This window comes from Stigmatopora argus, unplaced genomic scaffold, assembly GCF_051989625.1.
Source record: "Stigmatopora argus isolate UIUO_Sarg unplaced genomic scaffold, RoL_Sarg_1.0 HiC_scaffold_115, whole genome shotgun sequence".
NCBI classification, from domain to species: Eukaryota; Metazoa; Chordata; class Actinopteri; order Syngnathiformes; family Syngnathidae; genus Stigmatopora; species Stigmatopora argus.
Genome location: NW_027520128.1, coordinates 22,853 through 43,133, shown reverse-complemented (window position 1 = coordinate 43,133; position 20,281 = coordinate 22,853). Strand labels below are relative to the sequence as shown.

At 40.2% G+C, this 20,281-nt stretch overlaps 1 protein-coding gene across 1 annotated transcript; it reads right to left on the bottom strand.

The window, feature by feature from the left end:
• Positions 1-11,128: 11,128 nt before the first annotated feature.
• Positions 11,129-13,292, bottom strand: LOC144070481 (tRNA uridine 5-carboxymethylaminomethyl modification enzyme MnmG-like; the record flags this gene model as incomplete). The annotated part of the gene is made up of 2 exons (XM_077594960.1): positions 11,779-13,292; positions 11,129-11,229 (listed from the first exon to the last, which is right to left on the bottom strand). Coding segments are annotated over exons 1-2 (1,615 nt in total), but the record flags the coding sequence as incomplete, so codon positions are not given.
• Positions 13,293-20,281: the final 6,989 nt, after the last annotated feature.

Below are 20,281 nucleotides of genomic sequence, written 5' to 3'. Positions count from 1 at the left end.
CTAGCCACGACTCATCCAAAAGAAGCTAAGTCTTTCTCCATGTACGGTGATCTTCTTTACACTAGCGGACAGTCTGCTAAGGCCCTAGAGCAATATCGAAAAGCAATCGAACTCAACGGTAGCGTGTTTACTGTTTGGCAGCAAATTCTGTTCATACAAAGTGAACTGGCCCAACTACCCTGGACTGATAGATGATAGCAAGGCAATGATCGAGGTTTTTCCAAACCAGGCACTCCCCTACTATTTTAATGGCATAGGTCAAAATGTCAGTAAGAACTATGAGTCTGCCAAGAAATCTCTTAAACGAGCCATTCTGATTGGATCAGATAATAGTGCGCTGATGGCAGACCTTTATTCCCAACTTGGAGATGTTCACAATAGCCTGAATGAATATGAAAAGAGTGATGCAAGTTTTGATAAGGCATTAACATTTGATCCTAAAAAACGCCTTCACACTCAATAACTACAGTTATTATCTATCATTGAGAGAAGAAAAGCTAGAGAAAGCAGCGGAAATGTCGGCATTGAGCAATAAGATAGACCAAAAGAATCCCTCTTTTCAAGATACTTATGCTTGGGTGCTATACAAGCTTGAGCGCTTTGATGAAGCAGAAGAGTGGTTAGAAAAGTCGATAGCCAGCGGTGGTGAAAGTAGTCCTGTTGTGCTAGAGCATTTGGGAGATGTAAAATTTAAATTAGGCAGAAAGGACGATGCAGTAAAGTACTGGATTAGTGCCAAAGAAAAAGGGGGAGATTCAGCTGCTTTGATGGAAAAAATCTCCTCTGGTAAGCTGAGTGATTAAGCGAACATTTGTCCTTAGAGTCAATGAAGCTAAATTACTAGTATGAAAAGTCTTTTTCAGAATCTACTACTGTTTTCAATCTTCGCAATCTGCCTGCAATCTTGTAGCAATAGTAAAAAAGCTGCGAGCAAAACTCCTGCTAAAGCAAGTATAAAAGAGTCATTGGTTGATGTAAATGCACCGCATACAGAATTTCAAGAAAGTTATTTTCAGCCAAACTGGTTTGAAACTAGTACAAACATTAACTATAGCTCACCAACTGGTGGGGGCATGGATTTCAAAGCCACTATTCGCATGCGCAAAGATAGCGCGATCTGGGTATCGGTCTATCCAGCTCTGTTGAAAATCGAAGTGGCAAGAGCCATCATTACACCAGATTCCGTCAAGGTACTGGATAGAATGAGAAAGCAAGTCTACCTTGCTGATGTTAGCTATTTGCAGAATTTCCTGAAGTACCCTTTCGATTTTGATGATCTGCAAAACCTGATTCTAGGAAATCCGATCATGGACCTGGCTTCGGCTAGTTACGAGCAGAATCGAGATGGACACCTCTTTTCGAAACAGATTGAAGACATTCAGCACTCTCTCATGTATTCTTCTATAGACAAGTCCTTACAAAGCATGCATCTATTGAGTGCAGCAAAGGGCCAGAAAGTGGATTGCCTTTACCTTGGCTATGAAAATATTGGCAACCGCAATTTCTCTCACAAACGAAGATTATTGCTGGATGCAGGCTATATTTACAACGTTAATCTGGAATTCAGCAAGCTTGAGCTGGATCAAAAACTGAAAATGCCATTCAGCTATAGCAGTAAGTATGAAATCGTGCGTCCTTAAGAGCCTCTTGTTTATTTTGCTTTTTTCCCTTCTATCCAGTTTGGGGTTCTCCCAAGATCGCAAGATATTGGAAAATGAGAAAACCCGTTTGCTAAAGGAAATGGCAGATGCAGAGGTGCTTCTAAAAGCCAATGAAAAGGAACAAAAAAACTCCCTAGCTGACTTAAAACTTATGCAGTCCAAGATCGACAATCGTTCGGCTCTCATCAATAACTATGAGAAACAAGTCGGTTTTGCACAAAAAAAAATTGACGAGATTCAAGCGCAGATTAAATCTTTAGAAGAGGAGTTAAGAGTTTTAAAAGAGGAGTATGCCAAGATGGTCCGCAACTCCTATAAGCTCCAAAGCAATTTCAATCGTCTGCTCTTCCTGTTTAGTGCCAAAAACTTCAATGGTGCCTATAAGCGAATGAAGTATATACAATACTACAATGATTATAGAGTAAATCAAGTCCGATCGATGGGAGTGAAAAGGGAACTGTTGCTTGATAAAGTGGATGAACTGATTGAGGAAAAGGAGATAAAGAAGGAGTTATTGGCTGCTCAAGAATCAGAACAAATGAAGCTCAAGGGGGAAAGGCGAGAGAAAAAAGCGATTGTAGCTAGCTTAGAGAAGAAAGAAGGCGCTATCAAAAAGCAGATAGCCGAGAAAAAGAAGGCATATAAAAAGCTGGATCTAGAGATTAAAGCTATCATCGCTAGAGAGATGGCAGCAGCAAAAAAGAAGGCGAAAGACATGGCTGAAAAAGCGAAGAAACAGGGCAATACCGCCGCACCCACGGCCGAGTTGGCCAAATTGTCAAAGGAGTTTTCTGAAAACAAGGGCAATCTACCATGGCCCGTGGAGAACGGTGTGATTACCGAGCATTTTGGTGAAAACAAACATCCTTTGCTCAAAAAACGTGACAGTCAACAATAATGGAATTAATATAAGCACTGATAAGGGCAGCACTATTCGTGCACTATTCAATGGTGAGGTCCGAGATATTTTCTTTAGCCCCACGATCCAGAATGCAATGATCATCAAGCACGGAGACTATTTCAGTGTTTATACCCATCTCAAAGAGGTTTTTGTGGTTAAGGGAGATCAAGTGAATACTGCGCAAGCAGTTGGCTTAGCCTATAGTAATCCAAAGAATAACGAAACGGAAGTTCACCTAGAGATCTGGAAGGGGAGTGCAATGCTAAATCCTTCTTCTTGGATCAAGAAACCCTGAGACCAGCCCAAAAATCACTCAGTGGCAGACTAAGGACCATTGTTTTAAGCATTGGGATCACAAAAAGTTTTTTCTCATTGCTAAGTCTAGTACATTTGTCAAAATCGTTGACATGAATTTACCTGGTGGTTTCGAGTGGATTTTAATTTTTACAGCAATTCTTTTGCTCTTTGGTGGAAAGAAGATTCCAGAGCTGATGAGAGGTGTTGGCAAGGGTATTCGCGAATTCAATAGTGCCAAGGCAGCAGTAAAAGATGAATTGGAGCATGGCCTTAATGATGAAGGCAGAGCCAAAGAGTAAACATTCTGCATATTGTTATATTTGCTTGATTTTTTTCTTCTCATGAAAATGGCATAGTGCAGAAGCAATATCGATCTCTTACAGAGGTGCAGCAAGACCTCAATTCTGGTGCGGTTACTTGCGTTGAACTGGTTCAAAATTGTTTAGATACAATACAAGCCAATGAGCACCTAAATGCCTTTCTCGGTGTTTTTGCTGATGAAGCCCTTTCTCAAGCAAAATTATTAGATCAAAAAATTGCTGATGGCATGCCTTTAGGTGTGCTGTTTGGAATGACTGTAGGCCTAAAAGATGTCATTTGCTACGAAGGGCAGGTCGTTTCGGCTGGCTCACGAATGCTCGAAAATTTTACTCCTGTCTTTACTGCCACCGCAGTAGAACGACTCATCAAAGAAGATGCTATTATCATTGGAAGGTTAAATTGCGATGAGTTTGCAATGGGTTCTTCTAGTGAAAACTCTGCCTTTGGCCCAACCAAAAATGCAGCAAATCCAGATTATGTGCCAGGAGGCAGTTCCGGAGGTTCGGCAGTAGCAGTTCAATCAGGTTGTTGCCTTGCTGCATTGGGCTCCGATACTGGTGGATCTGTGCGACAACCTGCTTCATTTTGCAATGTAGTGGGAATGAAACCTACCTACGGCCGTATTAGTAGACATGGACTCATCGCTTATGCTTCCTCCTTCGATCAAATTGGAACGCTTACGAATTGTGTACAAGATGCTCGGTTGCTGTTGGAAGTAATGGCGGGCCCCGACGAATTCGACTCGACCTGCATACTTGACACCATGCCCTGTCACAATGAATCTGGCAAAAAATACAAGTTTGCCATCTTGCCTGGCCTGATGAATCATGAAGGCTTGGATTCTGAAGTTAAGGAACGCTTTGATGCATTGCAGCAGGACTTAGCAAAAGATGGACATTCCGTCCGTGGTGTGGAATTCGCATACTTGGATTATTTGGTGCCTACTTATTATATTTTGACAACTGCCGAGGCCAGTAGCAATTTGGCGAGATTTGATGGAGTACACTATGGCTTTCGAAGTGATAAAGCCAATTCCATGGAAGAGGTGTACAGACAGACTCGCACAGAGGCTTTTGGTGCCGAAGTAAAAAGACGAATCATGCTCGGCACCTTTGTTTTAAGTGCTGGCTTTTATAATGCCTACTTCCAAAAAGCTCAGCAAGTTCGTCGTTTGATCGCAGAACGTACAGCTGAGATTCTTGCTGAGTTTGATTTTATTCTAACGCCTACTACGCCTAGTACTGCATTCAAATTGAATGCCGGCCAAAGTAGAGATCCAATCAGAATGTATCTGGCTGATATATATACCGTACAAGCTAACTTAGCTGGCGTACCAGCCATATCCCTACCGATTTTTCAGCATTCGAATGGGATGCCTTTTGGCATACAGTTGATGTCTGCCAAATTTCAAGAGCAGAAGTTAATGAGCTTGAGTGAAGATTTATTAGCCTTTACCCCTGCTGTCGACTCTTAAAGGGGCCCTTTATATACGCTGTTTGGCAGAAAAATAGTTAAATTTATGATATGGGTGATCAAAAGGTATACTTTTTCATATGTGCATGCATTGTTTGTGTAACAATGGCATTTTCATTGGAGACAGTAGCTCAAGTAGGTATCGATCCAGCATTTCCGAGTGAAGATCCCTCAGTTTACACCAAGAAGAGAAGCAAAAAGAAAGGACTGCTGAAAAGGTTGGTCAATAAAGGAAATGATTCTAAAGATGAGGATCTAGCTGCCCCTGAAGAATTGGAGTTTGTCGAAGAAGCTCCAAAAGTAGAACCTAAAAAAACTGAGTCGACTGAATCTGTTTCACTAGATCAGAAAGAAAAAGAGGGGCTTTATACATATGAGCATAGAGAGGCAGTTAAAGACAGTAGCGTAATTGATCAATCCGGCCCAGAAAAAAAGGATTCTGTAATCGACAAGACCTACATTAAGACAACGAATGTATTCGGGTTTGAGACCATTATTGTTGCTGACAAGGAAAACCCTGCCCCTTCGAAAATTAATATTGAAAATAGTAGCAAGGTAGCTGAAGATACCTATGTAACTAAGACTTCACAACTGAGTTCTAGTTCTGTACAGTTTAGCAATATCAAGGTCTCTCCTAAAGCAGTAGACGATGAAAGCCTGAACAAATTTCAATATGATACGGCTCCGTTGATTCCTTCTGGTAACAAGTCGGCAGGCGACGCAGTGCTGGGAGCAAGTTTGCTTGCCCCAGGTGAAAATCTTGAGGATCTCCTAAATGTAGACACTGGCAAAAACAATAGGCAAAAGACAATTGTAACTCCAGCTACTGATGTTTCAAATGAGAGCTTGATTGACTTTTCAAGTCCTCTGCTAATCAGCCCAGAAAACACCATTCCTGTTGGAGTCGAAAAGCCAGTTCTTTCAAAGACGGTGACTGAACATCTGCCGAATACTGAAATGAAAATGGCAGAGGATGAAAAGCTCGACAATAAAAGCCTTCTAAAGGATCTTGAAACCAAATCTACTCCTACCCTATCTGCAAATCCGATTGAAAACTTAGAGCAAGAAAAGCAGGCAGTTGAAGAAACCCCAACACTCCAAGCGGTTAAAAAAAGGCCTGTAGATCCAATTCTAGATTCAGAATCGAATACGGGTAAGTTTGACTATGGAGATAATGATGTCATTATCCCTGATCCTATTTTTGATCAAAAACCTCCGGAAGATAAAGCAACAAGCTCTCCCCTTTTTGATTCAAAAAATAGTAAGTCCAAAGCAGACAAAGAAGTTAAGGCTGCAAGTAAATTCGATTATGGCAACCATGATCTTTTGATTCCTGATAAGGTCTTTGACACGGCTCCAGTGAATGAAAAGGAAGCAGAGAGTTTAGAGAATTCCACAAGAACAGAGATTTCGGCTCCAAAAGACATTGTTAAAGGTACAATGCCTAAGAAAGCTGTTCCCAATCCGGCAAGCATACCCGCAAATATTGCTTCCATCTTTAAGTCTATTAGCCCAGAGGAGTTCATGGCTAGGAAATACATAAAGCCGATTGTCAGTGATAGAAAATTTGCTGAGGGAGAAAAGCCGATCTATAGCAGCGATGAGTATGAGCAAAGATTGAGCATGATTCCATCCTTAATTCCTCTACAGTGTGATGAAAATGTTAAGCTTTACATAAACAAATACGTATACAGCAATCGAAATCAATTAGAAGAGATTTTGGGAAGGACGGATACTTACTTTCCAATTATAGAAAGTGCGTTCTTTAAATATAACATTCCCCTTGATTTAAAGTACTTAGCTGTTATTGAGTCTGGCCTTGATCCAAGACTTAGCTCCAGCAAATTGGGTACTAGTGGCTTGTGGCAACTTTCTGTTGAAAATGCCCGAAGATTTGGGCTTGAAATGAATTCATTTGTAGATGAACGAAGGGACCCTTATCTGTCTTCTGATGTAATGGCTAGGTATCTGCACTATTTACACCAGATTTTTGGAGATTGGACCCAGGTGGTTATGGCCTGTGGAAATGGTGAAGCTGAGTTGGTAAAGGCCCTCAATCGCGTGGAAGACCAGTCAGACATGAATGATTTGAATGCTAGTCTACCCAACTCTGACTACCTGTCTCTATTTATGGCTGCTGTCTATGCTATAAATTTTTATCCTGACCACAATCTCAATCCGGGCAAGCCACCTTTTGGGCTTTTCGCGGTAGATACTATTGTTTTGCGAAAGGAATCCTCCATGGTTGATATTGCTCAAATGGCAGGAATGTCCTTGACTGAGTTACGATATCTCAACCCCGCTTTTATAGAAAACACCATTCCGAAATCAGTGCACGGTTACCCTATAAATCTACCCTTGGATAAACTAGCTTACTTTGAACGCGCAAAACGTTCTGCTAGTAATAATGGGAAAGATTCTTTCAAATCTCAGTTGAAGGAAGGTAAAAAGACCACACTTTCTCATATTGTGACAGCGGGTCAAGATATTCAAGCAGTAGCCAGAAAGTACGATTGTAAGGTTGCGGATATTGTCCGTTGGAATAAGCTAGGTTCTGAACAAGTCATCGAAGGTGAACGCCTGACAATCTTCGTAACTTTTGACCTTTACGAAAAGTATAAAGATAAGCGATAGCTTTGCACTTAGCGGCTCATTCCTCTCATCTATCTACCTACATGCTCCATCTACTTTTTCTGCCTTGTCCCTGGTGGAAAAATCCTGTACATTTCTGGATCAGAAATTTTGAAGCTTCCAATGAGATTAACATTTTGCTTTATCGTCCTTCTAGTCTTTTATTCCTGTGCTCAAACTGAAATTCAGGATCCTAATCTCTTGCCTGCATCAGCCAGTGATGTGGGAGAAATCATGTTGATCACAGATGATGAAAATATGACTGCTGGTCCCATAGCTAGCTTTGTGACAGAAAATTTGATCAGGGATTATCCGATGCTACCGCAGAGTGAGCCATATTTTCGAATGCATCAGGTGAGTAGTAGTGAATTCTTGCCTTTGCTGCGACAGTCCAGCACAGTGATCTATATTGCTGATTTATCGCAAGAGGATGGTACCGCCAAGGTAGTTCGTAAGCAGCTTTCTAAGATTGATTTGGGCGGGAAAAAAGATGTTCCATTCTTCGTGCGCAAGAATGTTTGGGCGAAGCCACAAAATGTGATATATGTATACGGCAACTCTGAAGCTGAGCTAAGTGAGGTACTTGAAAATAATCGGGTAAAGATACTTGCCATCATTAACGAGTTAGAAAATCAGAAGGCTCTCAATAATGCTTATGCTAGTGGTGTGAATGAGGACTTGACAAAAGAACTCAATAGTTCACTTGAAGTTAGCCTCAACATACCGGAGAGTTTTAGAATGGTGGAGCCAGATTTGGGGAAAACAGGTTTAGATCTTAGGTGGTATCGGGAAGATCTTATTGAATCAGTTAGCAATTTGGTCATTACTTCTTTTAGCTATAGTGAGCTGGAAGATCGGAATCTCAACCAGTTAAGCCTGTCTTTGAGAGAAAAAATGGGTAAAGTAGTACAAACCCAGACTGAAAATTCACATATGAGTACGGATACCACGCATTATGGTTTGCTGCATCAAGCGTTGAAAATCAACGGTAACAAAGCCAATCTTACTAGGGGTATTTGGCTCATGACAAAAGACTTTATGGGTGGTCCTTTTATCAACCTCGTTGTTGATCAGCCTTCCAAAAACCGAGTAGTGTTTCTGGAGGGATTTCTATATAGTCCTAAAGAGAAGAAGATTAAGTACATGCGTCGTTTGGAGCAAATTCTGCTCAGTACTCGTCTCTAAATCAGTTTAATTTCATTCCAATAGATTTCACTTCTACCAAAAGATTCCTCACTTCAAGCTGAAGCTGAGTGGATCGAACTTGAGACTGAATTTTCTAGTTTTTAATCATTAGTGGCATCACTAACATGATCAGCTCTCCACCGGGTTCCTCTTCAGTTGGTACTACTAGGCAGGCTCTGCTGGGATGAGAGAGTTTTAGATTGATTTGCTCGCTGCCAATCGCGTTTAGAATCTCCAACAAATATCTTGCGTTGAAGGCAATTTGCATGTCTTCGCCTTGCAATTCGCAGCTCATCTTTTCATGAGCCTCATTGGAAAAGTCAATATCTTCAGCTGACAAGCGAATTTCATTTCCCTGGATATCCATGATCACCTGATAGGTCGTTTTACTGGAAAACAAGGAGATTCTTTTAATAGCATTCTGAAAGTCCGCTCTATCGACAGTGAGTACATGCGGATTGTTGCTTGGTATTACTGTATTATAATCTGGATAGGTACCCACAATCAAACTGGATTCTAGCTTGATTCCAGCAAAAGAAAAGAATACTTTCTTATCATTCCAGCTTATTCCCACGTTGAGTCCAGCGCTATCAGTCGGTAGTGCATTCTTTAAAAGATTCATGGCTTTTCTAGGAACGATAAATCTGTTTTGTTCCGCAATAGCTACGTTGTGGCTAAATTTCACCAATTTGTGCGCATCTGTTGCTACAAAAGTAGCCTTGTCTTCACTAAGATCGAAATATACTCCCGTCATCTGCGGTCGCAGTTCATCCGTACTTGCGGCAAAAATTGTTTTGTTGATTGCCTTCAAAACAACCCCTGCGGGCAAGGAAATTTCCGTTTGCCCAGTAGCCACTTGCTTTTCTGGAAATTCATTTGCGTTTTCACCAGCCAGTTTATAAGTACCATTTTGTGTTAATATGGTAACAGCTAGAGTCATTTCATCTACCTCTATTGTAATTGGCTGCTCAACCAAAATTTTAACAATATCTAACAGAATCTTTGCTGGAATGGCTACTCTTCCTTCTTCATGCATATCAACTTCAACGGTTGAGCTGATGGAACTTTTCAGATCGGAGGCCGAGATCGTCAGTTCGTTGTTATGAAGTTCAAAAAGAAAATCCTGTAATATAGGAATGACTGTATTGCTACCTATTACTCCATTTACGATTTGGAGTTGCTTGAGAAATGTAGACTGAGAGATTGTGAATTTCATTGATTGTAGTTGTGCTGCAAAGTTAGGATAATTGCGCAACTACCCTTCATCCATTTTTGTACCAAAGTGAGACAATTATTCTCCAGGATTTATAATAATCTCAATTTCCGTTTCCCAATTGGGTTTTACTGTAATCCCTTTGACTCTCTGGATCTTCTCTGGATTTTTTCTCTTCGTCAGACTTCCAGTGTCCCATTTTCCATTTTGATTTTCATCAAAATATATTGTCATCGTATACGGCATGATGTCTAGGGTGTTCAGACGTAGCATGGTATCTAGGATTGCGCCTTTCCATACCGTTCTGTTTTTTGCGTCAAAAACCTCAGCAGAATAAGATAGACTATCTATCAGCTCCTTGAAAATAAATATCAAATCTCCATATGTTTCCTTGGAGCGACTTTTGACTTTGAAGTCTAGGGTATCGTTGGTGTTTCCCATCATGTCAATGACTGCTCCGGGCAGCAGTTTAACCGAGTAAATACTATCTGTAATCAATTGATAATCAATGTCAAACCCTGCACGAAATGAATTATCCTTAGTTATCAAAAAGTCTTGAGCGGTACTGTCAAGCATTACCTTCATCATTGCATTGTTGAGAGTATCTATTGGATGGTTAGAACTGATTTTCAGTTTTTCTCCCCAACCCAATTTGTAAGTGTCAGCCGATTTTTTTGCATTTGCAGGTTTAAGTTTGAGTGCCTTTTTAAAATCAAAGGGAATCAGCTTTTTAAATTTTACTGTATCAGCCACTACAGAGGTTGCGCTAACTGCCAGGGAAATGGCAGGCAGCTCTTTAGCAAAGTACCAAAAATCAACGGTGTCCATTTCTTCAGAATACTTCACTATATACCGCTCTATCAGCATACCAGTATCAAGCGGTGTAATTTTGGGTTTTGACAATCCTTGAGTGTAGCGAAGCTGTAGTTTGCCGAATTCATCGTTAGACTTTCCCAGAAGCTTTGCTTCTTCTTTTCCTTCATTGAACAATGATAAATCTACTGACAATTGCTTAACAGAGTCAACTAAAGTTAGAGCTTCTCCAAATGCTACGCTTTCAGTTGTTTGGTCGTATAAGTAGTTGTTATTCTCATCTTTCAGTGCATAGATAAAATAGTTGTCCTTTTTAAGGTGCTTAAAAGTGAAATTCCCATTTATATCGGTGCGTGCCATATATTGGGGTAGATTATTGTACAATGAGGAGTCTGTGTGCTCATTGGCCGTGTATAAAGACACGAAAATCTGCTTTGCTGGCTCTGCTGTTTCAGCCACAGTTACTCGGCCTGAAACACTAAAAGAATCAATCTGAGCACCCAGTCGAAAAGATAAATCTAAAATTGTTGAGTGGATTGCCTTCGTTTAGGTCTTGAATGGCGGTACCAAAATCTACAGTATATGTGACATCACTTTTGAGTGGTTCGTTAAACTCTAAGATTACAGACTTACCTCTTACTTTTGCAGTTGGCTTTTTAGCAGTAAAAGGGCTGATGAAAAGTTCTTCCGAGATGTTGCTGAGTTTCACAAATTCGTCAAACTCTATCTTGATTCTGTCCGAGTCAAAATTTAGGCTCTCATTTGCTGGGTCAGAATCTAATACAATTGGGGCTTCAGTATCTCTTGGTCCACCTGTAGGCGTCACTCGCTTTGCACAGCTTACTACTAAGGTGACAATCGTAAGTCCCCATAGGAGAAGGTACCATTTTTGCTTCATTTGCCTTTGATTTATCTACCCAAATGTACCATCAGCACAGACACATCTGAGGGCGAAACACCACTGATCCGACTAGCCTGTCCTAGGGTCCTCGGACGGATTTTTTTCAATTTTTCTCTTGCCTCCAGCGACAGAGACAACAGCTTATCATAATTGAATTGTTCGTTCAAATTGATATTTTCAAGTTTCTTCATTCTATCGGCTGTCTCTTTTCTTTTGAATGTAACTCGAATACTTCGCAGTTATTTCAGCTTGCTGCAATGCCAGTGAGCTATAGCCACCAATTGCTTCTCGAACAGCGGGCAAAAGAAGAAGGTCCTGTATTTTGATTTCTGGCCTTAATAGTACGCTTAAAAGTTTGACACTTTGTTTCAAAGGAGTAGACCCTTTAGATTCTAGAATGGCGTTCATTGCATCAGGAGTAACACTCTCCTTTTTGAGAAAGATTTCAATTTGCTTTATTTCGATTCGCTTTCGCTGTAATAACTCAAGCCTTTCAGTTGATACGCTGCCAATTTCTCCTCCTATACTTGTCAATCGCAGATCAGCATTATCTTGTCTTAGAAGTATTCTAAACTCTGCTCTGGAAGTAAACATTCGATAGGGCTCCTCTGTACCCTTATTAATGAGATCATCTACTAGAACGCCTATATAGGCCTGAGAACGATCTAGGATCAAAGGGTCCTGTTCGTTTTGAGATTTGTGCGCATTGATACCAGCCATGAGTCCTTGACAAGCAGCTTCCTCATATCCAGTTGTTCCGTTGATTTGTCCAGCAAAAAAGAGTCCTTGAATCAATTTTGTTTCCAGACTGGCCTTCAGCTGCAATGGTGGAAAGTAGTCATATTCGATTGCATAGCCTGGTCGGAACATTCTGACATTCTCAAAGCCTGGAATTTTGCGCATGGCTCTATATTGCACTTCTTCTGGTAAAGAGGTTGAAAAGCCATTTACATAAATCTCAACCGTATTCCAGCCCTCTGGCTCGATAAACAACTGGTGCCTTTCTCGTTCCGAAAAGCGATCAATCTTGTCTTCAATAGAGGGACAATATCTTGGCCCCAATCCTCTGATTCTACCATTAAACATGGGAGAGCGGTCAAATCCTGTTTCAAGGATTTGGTGCACTTCAGGGTTTGTGTATGTAATATGACAAGCTCTCTGTTGTTCTGGAAATGCTGTAGGCATGAAGGAAAATGCCGATTGTTCCAGTAGATCCCCTTCTTGCTTTTCCATTCGATCAAAATCAAGGGAACGTGAATCTACTCTAGGCGGCGTACCAGTCTTCATTCTGCCGCTTTCAAATCCCAAAGATTGTAGCTGTTCTGTTAGTCCCGTAGCAGCCCTCTCTCCTACTCGACCTCCCCCAAACTGCTTTTCCCCAATATGAATCAAGCCATTTAGAAAAGTACCGTTAGTGAGTACAACCGTCTTTGCCTTAATTTCCACCCCTAAGGCCGTTTTAACACCTAGCACTCTATTATCTCGAATGAGCAGTTCTTTCACCATTTCTTGCCAAAAATGCACATTTGGAGTTTGTTCGAGCATCAACCTCCATTTTGCTGCAAACATCATTCGATCATTTTGAGAACGTGGACTCCACATAGCTGGGCCTTTAGATAGATTCAGCATCCTAAACTGAATCATAGATTCATCCGACACAATCCCGGAATAGCCGCCTAGGGCATCTATCTCACGAACTATCTGTCCTTTTGCAACTCCACCCATAGCAGGATTGCAACTCATCTGCCCTATAGTCTGTAGGTTCATTGTCACCAACATGACTGTTGAACCCATGTTTGCAGCTACCGCTGCCGCCTCACAGCCTGCGTGCCCCCCACCTACTACCAATACATCGTACTCATGAAACATGAAATCGTTTTGGACAAAATTAACCATTTTGCATAGAAAGAGGTGGCTTATCAGTTGACTTTTGATACGGAATTCAATGTCTTTGAAACCACTGATGTTTCACGTGAAACATCATTAGGTTGGCAGTGTGATCACTGTGAATTGCTCGATCTTGGTCAGGCATTCACACCTCATTTGAAAAGCTGTTGTAGCATTTACTCTACACGGGTTCATTTGAAATCCCATGCCTCTAAAATATCTAAGACATGCACGAGTCCCCAGTTTATACCTCGAACATACAAGGTTCCACGTGAAACATCACAAAATTCAACCGATTCAATCATATGGCAACCACAACTACATTGCAGAAAATAGCAGTAATTCGTCTGCCATGTTTCACGTGAAACATGGCAGACTGCCAAACATCCATCAAAGACAGGCGACTGTAGAGATGATGTGCCATTAAACAAAAAACACTTCCATTAAGAAGAGGGAACCATAGTATTGCGGAATCAGAAGCCACCTAAGCAAAAAATTTATCAATCTCTTGCTTCCATTACAAAAAGAACAAGCACCCTATGTTTCACGTGAAACATGGCAACACAACCCTTAAAAGTGAATCAATCTGAACTATTAAACCTCCAAGTGTAAAAAATGAACGAAAGAAGATAGATAAATACCCAGCCTGCCAGAGATACTCTGGCCAAATACAACGGTAGATCTAAGAGAGCAATCTATCAGGAGAAACCCGCCATGACTGTATTCGGAAGAGACGACCTAGGAGACAAAGGAACTGTACACAACACGTATAATGCCATTACAATGAGTCAAGCCTAGCATCATGAGTGATGAATCTATCGATCCGTGATAGGGAGAAAATGCATCTGAGACTGCCGTGGGGATAACACACTTAGAATGCACTTTATTGGTAAAGGCCCTAAAAGTAGAAATGCTAAAAACTAAGATAGGTTTGACCAAGCCACAATTAGGACTTGGTAACAGATAAAGCTTGGAGCCGTATAGTGATAAAAATAATACCCTATTAGCAAACCAAAGCATGACGAGAAAGCGCTTCTCCTATAGCGAGCATGGTTATTCCATTGGTGATTGAGGAGTCTAGTACGATGAAGCACAGCAAAACACCTAAACTACCTTGGTCTCTAGAAAATCTATAAGCAAACTCGTTATAAAAACTGAGCACGATAGTTTGTATAGTGCACTAGGGAACATTGTCTAATGAAAGAAGTTCGTGTCCGTCAAAGCCAACAGCTGATAGTCTTTAGCAGAAGCGCAACAAGTGAATATAAAAATCGAAAATGCATATCTAGTGCGTGAACAATTGCTAATCGCTCACAATACAGATAATATCTCAATCTAGTTACCTAGCTCTCGGACCTAAAAGACAGTTGCACATTTACAGAAGATAAAAGGGAGCATGGCTATTACCTTCTCCCGACCATTTATCCAAAACAAGATCACTTCACGGAAACAAAAAAAACACTAATCTTAGAAACATCTGCCAACAACCAGCACTGGAAACAAACAATGTTTCACGTGAAACATTATCACCTCTCAAAATTACTACATTACAAAAACCGCTCAAACATTAGCTTCCTAAAAAAATGAATAGTGCAATATCTTATCAAACAAAAGGCACAGCACAAAATTTAATGCCTTTCAAATTTCAACAAACAATTGAAACAGCTTGCTCGAATAAGCCATCGCTTATGCCAACAACTAGACAATCACATCTCCCAGCTCTTGCATTACAGCACAAGATCTGATTAAGAGAAGCCAATTGTAACCATCAAGAAATTATCCGATATCACAACCCATCCAAGGAATTACAGATCAATGTTTCACGTGAAACCTAAAAGCAGCACTACTAGGGCCATACAAAAGTGCGCTGCCTATCGCATCCCAACAATGTTTCAGGTGAAACCCCACTACATACCAACTCAAGAAACCATAACAACTAAAAGACATTGCAAAGACCTCTCAATACAAAACATGTACACTCAGCAACCATTACAAACAAAATTGAACCAGGCCCAAAAAAATACTCCAACCAGCACACAACATATAGAAGCAAAAATCAACATCGCCTTAAAAGTCCAACCAACACAAAGGAACACAACTAAACAAAATAATACTTACGACTGCACCACTACTATAATCTCCACTAAGCCAAACTCAAAGAAAAATGGAACAAAGGCAAACTAAAAAAGCAAAGTAAAGTAAAGGATACGGAATCTTTGCTCCGTAAAGAGCTTGTAGATTTGAAAGAAAATGCACCAAACAATGTAAAATCCAATCGAGAAGCAATTCTCCTGAACAGCCCTTGTCACTGAGATCAGAGTAACATTTCTTTCAGCAACAATAATCAACCCCTAGATTTCCTCTTTCAGTTTCACTCAATTCTCGAGAAAAAAGTTCTCACCTTAGATTATCATAAAGAAAAATGTTTCTAGAGACTTTTACAAAGTCTACTATACTTAGGACCAAAATGGAAAAGCAGCAACAAAAATCCAACAAATAGCTGCATCGACATTAATCACTGATTGGAGAATCAAGAACTTAGATTCAACCAATGTTATCTACAAACCAGAAGTATCATTACCCATATCTCGCAAACTCACCAACACAAGCGAAGCAAAAACCACGGACTAACACAAATACTCCCGAACCATATTGAAATCTATCTTGCACAGATCATGCAGCTAAGGCAGCCAAACCCAAATGCAAAGGCTAACAGGCTCTAACACCCACGAATCAGGAATTCAAAGCCGTAAGTCAGAATATAAGCCAACCTACACGCGATTTGTGCTTTAAAAAAAACATTCCAAAAAATCACAAACGCATAAACTAATCCGATCAATTTTTCGCACCATTATACAAAGCAAACAAACTCGACGGACCAATGCGAGTTGCTATTGCAATGCAAGACCGATCCAAATGATGACATTAATCCACCAAATCACGAAAACAGAATCGAGTGATATCATCGTTGATGATAAAACTATTCCCCTCCCCATACATAGACCTCTGGCACAATAGTCACACAAAAACCAAAATACTCATATCTATCTCACTATCAGACCAATACATAACAATATCAACCAAACGAAATGAAAACAGTCAGCTGCTGGCCGATATAGAGAAGTACAAAGCATACAAGATGTTAACAACTCAAAAAAGCCATACAGCATCTAAAGAGACTATGTAAACACTATAAAGAGCAACCCACCTAAAAGACTAAAGCAAGAACAAAAAAATCAACAGGTCATCATATCAAAACAAAGCATCTCCACAGAGTACCTTAACAAACTAGAACCCCAAATGGCAATTGACAAATGACAAATGGTAAATGACAAATGGTAAAACATACCCCCACAGTTTATTCCAAATTGCACCAATCCTTTCATTCGGCCTATATTTGGGGTAAAGTACTAACAATACAAAACAGCACCAGTAGGTAGTGAATAAGCAAGATAAAATTAAAAATACATGAATACAGCATTGTTCTTTGGCTCATTCAACCCCATACACCAAGGCCATCTCATCATCGCAGATACAATCATCAACTATACTGATAACAAAGAACTATGGTTCATGATAAGCCCTCAAAATCCCTTCAAAGAAAGAAGCAGTCTGCTAGATCAAGAAGAAAGATATCAGCTGGTAAAAATTGCCTGCAAAGGAATAGCAAGACTAAAAGGAAGTAGATTTGAATTTGACCTTCCTACACCATCATATACAGTTGACACATTATCCCACTTAAGGAAAAGATATCCCAAAAGGGCTTTTACCATTGTGATGGGAGAGGATAATCTTAAAAATTTGACAAATGGAAAAGGCATAAGGAAATCCTACAAAGCCACCACATCATTGTCTACCCCAGACCCGGGTACAAAACCAGAAAATTCTTTTCAAACCCCAAAGTGAGCAAACTAGAAGTACCGCTAATTGGCATCTCATCAACGCTAATTAGAAAACGTATATCAAATCAAGAGAGCATTAGGTTCCTTCTTCCATCGCAGGTTGAAAAACATATAAAAAGAAAAAAACACTACCAATCCATGGAGATATCCACATAGTAATGAACATTGTGAATAACTAGACAAATTAAACCTATAAACTAGAATAAATCACCAAAAAGAAACAAACTGAGAAACAAAGAAAGTGCCTACAGAACCCACAGCCTACCCAAAACCTGAAAACACATCATCCTCCATATCAAGGCAATACACAACTTCCCGGCAATTGAATGTGGAAAACATGTGGAAAAGCCTGTGGACAGCTGTTGATCCATGGTGGAGAAAAAAGTACACTTTTCCACATGTTGATAAGTGTGCAGTAATCCACAATAGGTTCACTAAAATCCACAGCCTCGCAAACATTTCAATTCCCAAACTCAAAATTGTGTAAATGTTCAACATTGCTATCCACACAATGTTGATAAACAAAGAAAGTCAAGGGAAACAAGTACAAAGGCAGTGGATAAACCGTGGATAACCTAAATCAAATGTTCAAAAACACTGACACATAAGCTAATCCCAAGGTTGTCAACTTATAAACAACCCTAATAGTGGTACATAAAGAGGTTCATGCAAAAGCTTTCTAAAAGAAATGCTTTTAAAAATGTTCACAATTCATCAGCTGTGTGGAAAACATAAGCCCTAGCACATTTTACTCAATAGACGACGTTTCAAGCTCGAAGAATACAGGATCTTGACTGTGTCGATTGATTTACACAAATCAAGAAATTGTTTGATTAAGGCAACACAACAACTTCATCTTGCCTTTTCTTCCTTTACCACTTCCTCTCCTACCCTTTCCACACTTCGCTCGTTGTCCACCAGATCCAATTGAAACTCTTTAGAAAACTCTGCGCCAATAAAAACAATTTGACTAGTGAAAAAGATCCACAACAACAAAGCAATCAAGTTGGAACCTGTACCGTAAATTCCCAAATCACTATAGCCTAGGTATTGTCCAATGACCCATTTACCGAAGGCAAAGAGAATTGCAGTCAAAAGACCTCCAGCCAAGGCTGATTGCCAACGGACAATCGAATTAGGCATTACCTTAAACATCCAGCAAAACAAACCGGCACTCATAATGAAGGTTCCAAGTCTGTTGATGATAAAATAGGTCCGATTGAGATCGATCCCCATCTCGTCCAACTGTCGGTACAGGACTACTAGTGTAGCATCAAAGGCTAAAGAGGCGACTAACATAAAACCGATGAGGATAATCATGATCAATGAAAGGAATCGAGCTTTTAGAAATGAATAGATTCCAGTTGACTTTTCACTAGCCGTTGACCAAATTTTATCTACCCCAAATTGCAACTGAGAGAAAGCAGCGGTAGCGCCGAAAATGAATGTGAAAATGCTTAGGATCGCACGCCAAGGGCTACTTGGATTAAATTTGACAGCATGTACCCAACTCTGAATCATTTCAGCTGTACTTTTCCCTACTAATTCTATCAATTCACTTTCTATTCTAGCTAAAGACTGTTCCTCAGTGAAAAAGTAGCTGCTTATTGAGATGATAATCAATAATCCCGGTGCAATAGAAAACATGGCGTAATAAGCGAGTGCAGCACCAGTGGTAAATAAGTCGTCACGAATGTAATGACGCAAGCTATGGATGAGAATTTTCCAGAACCTTCTTCCGAGCGAAGTTTTCGTATGTGTTTTAGTCTTAGGCAGAGAGAGATTATTTTTTTATAAAAATCAAATATCTCAATAAAAAGCCAGCTGGACTCAGCTTTCTATTGTGACAGAAATTTTTTTCTAAAACATTGCAAAGAATCTTCCTAAAATCCGATATCGATCGTCTAATAGATAGTTGAACAAACAAAATGTGTTTTAAGGTGTGGATAAGAAGGATAAATACTAGACTCGATCGGTTTTAGAGCTAGACTTCTCATTACGGGTGACGCAATCATGGCATAATTAACGTCTTGTTGGATTGAGTTACCCGTTTTTGTTATCTGAATGCTTAACTTCCTCTTAAAATCACTTTAGCCTTGAACCCAGAAGAAACCCTAGAAATTCGCACTCAAATTGAATCTCTTTTTGCAAAAGACGAATTTGAAATTGCACAGCAGAATTACCGAAAGGTACTGCAGGAACTCAAAGAGGAAGAGGACTGGAGCTCTTATTTAATTGCAGTCAATGAATTGATTCGACAGTGCATATTGCGAACCAAATTACAAACAGCATCGGAATGGGTACAAAAGGGACTGAAAATCAGCAAAGAGCAGTTAAGGCCCTATGACAGCCTTGCCCTAGAAACGAATGATAGCCACGCCTATTTGCTATCAGTCAATGGAGACTATAAAGAATCTCACAAAATCTACAGGGAAAATTTAACTCTGCGAATCAAGCATCACGGCAAAGGCTCAATTGAAGCAGCTACTAGCTATATGCATTTAGGGCGCTACTACACAGTAGTGGGCGAATATGAAAAACAGCTGTCTTACCTCAATCAAGCCTTGAAAATATTTGATACTGCCGAGGGAGAGTTTCACAAGGAACTGGCTAAGATCAATAACAATTTAGGCATTTATTACTATGCAAAAGGTCAATACAATAGAGCACTTGATTGCTACAACAGGTCTAAGGAAAGCTGGCAAAAGAGCGGAGTATCAAGCAAACCCTCCCTTGCAACTACATACGACAATATGGGGCTATGCTTGGAGCGTAAAGGAGATACAGAAGAGGCTCTAGCCTATCTACGCCATGCCCTAGCCGTAAGACTTGAAGTATTCGGAGATAACCATCTCTTCGTAGCTGCATCGTATAATAATATTGGTACGCTTTACAGCAACTTATCCAATGCAGGGGAAAGCCTCGAAAACTTTTCGAAGGCCATGCACATATCAATTCATCGACTTGGTGAAAACCACGTTCGAACTGCACTCTACTATTTCAACGTCGCTACGGAGTTTCGAAAAATAGGAGAGTACGATGAATCATTGCGCTTCTTTTTTAAAGCCAAAGAAATACGGCAAGCACAGGAACCCA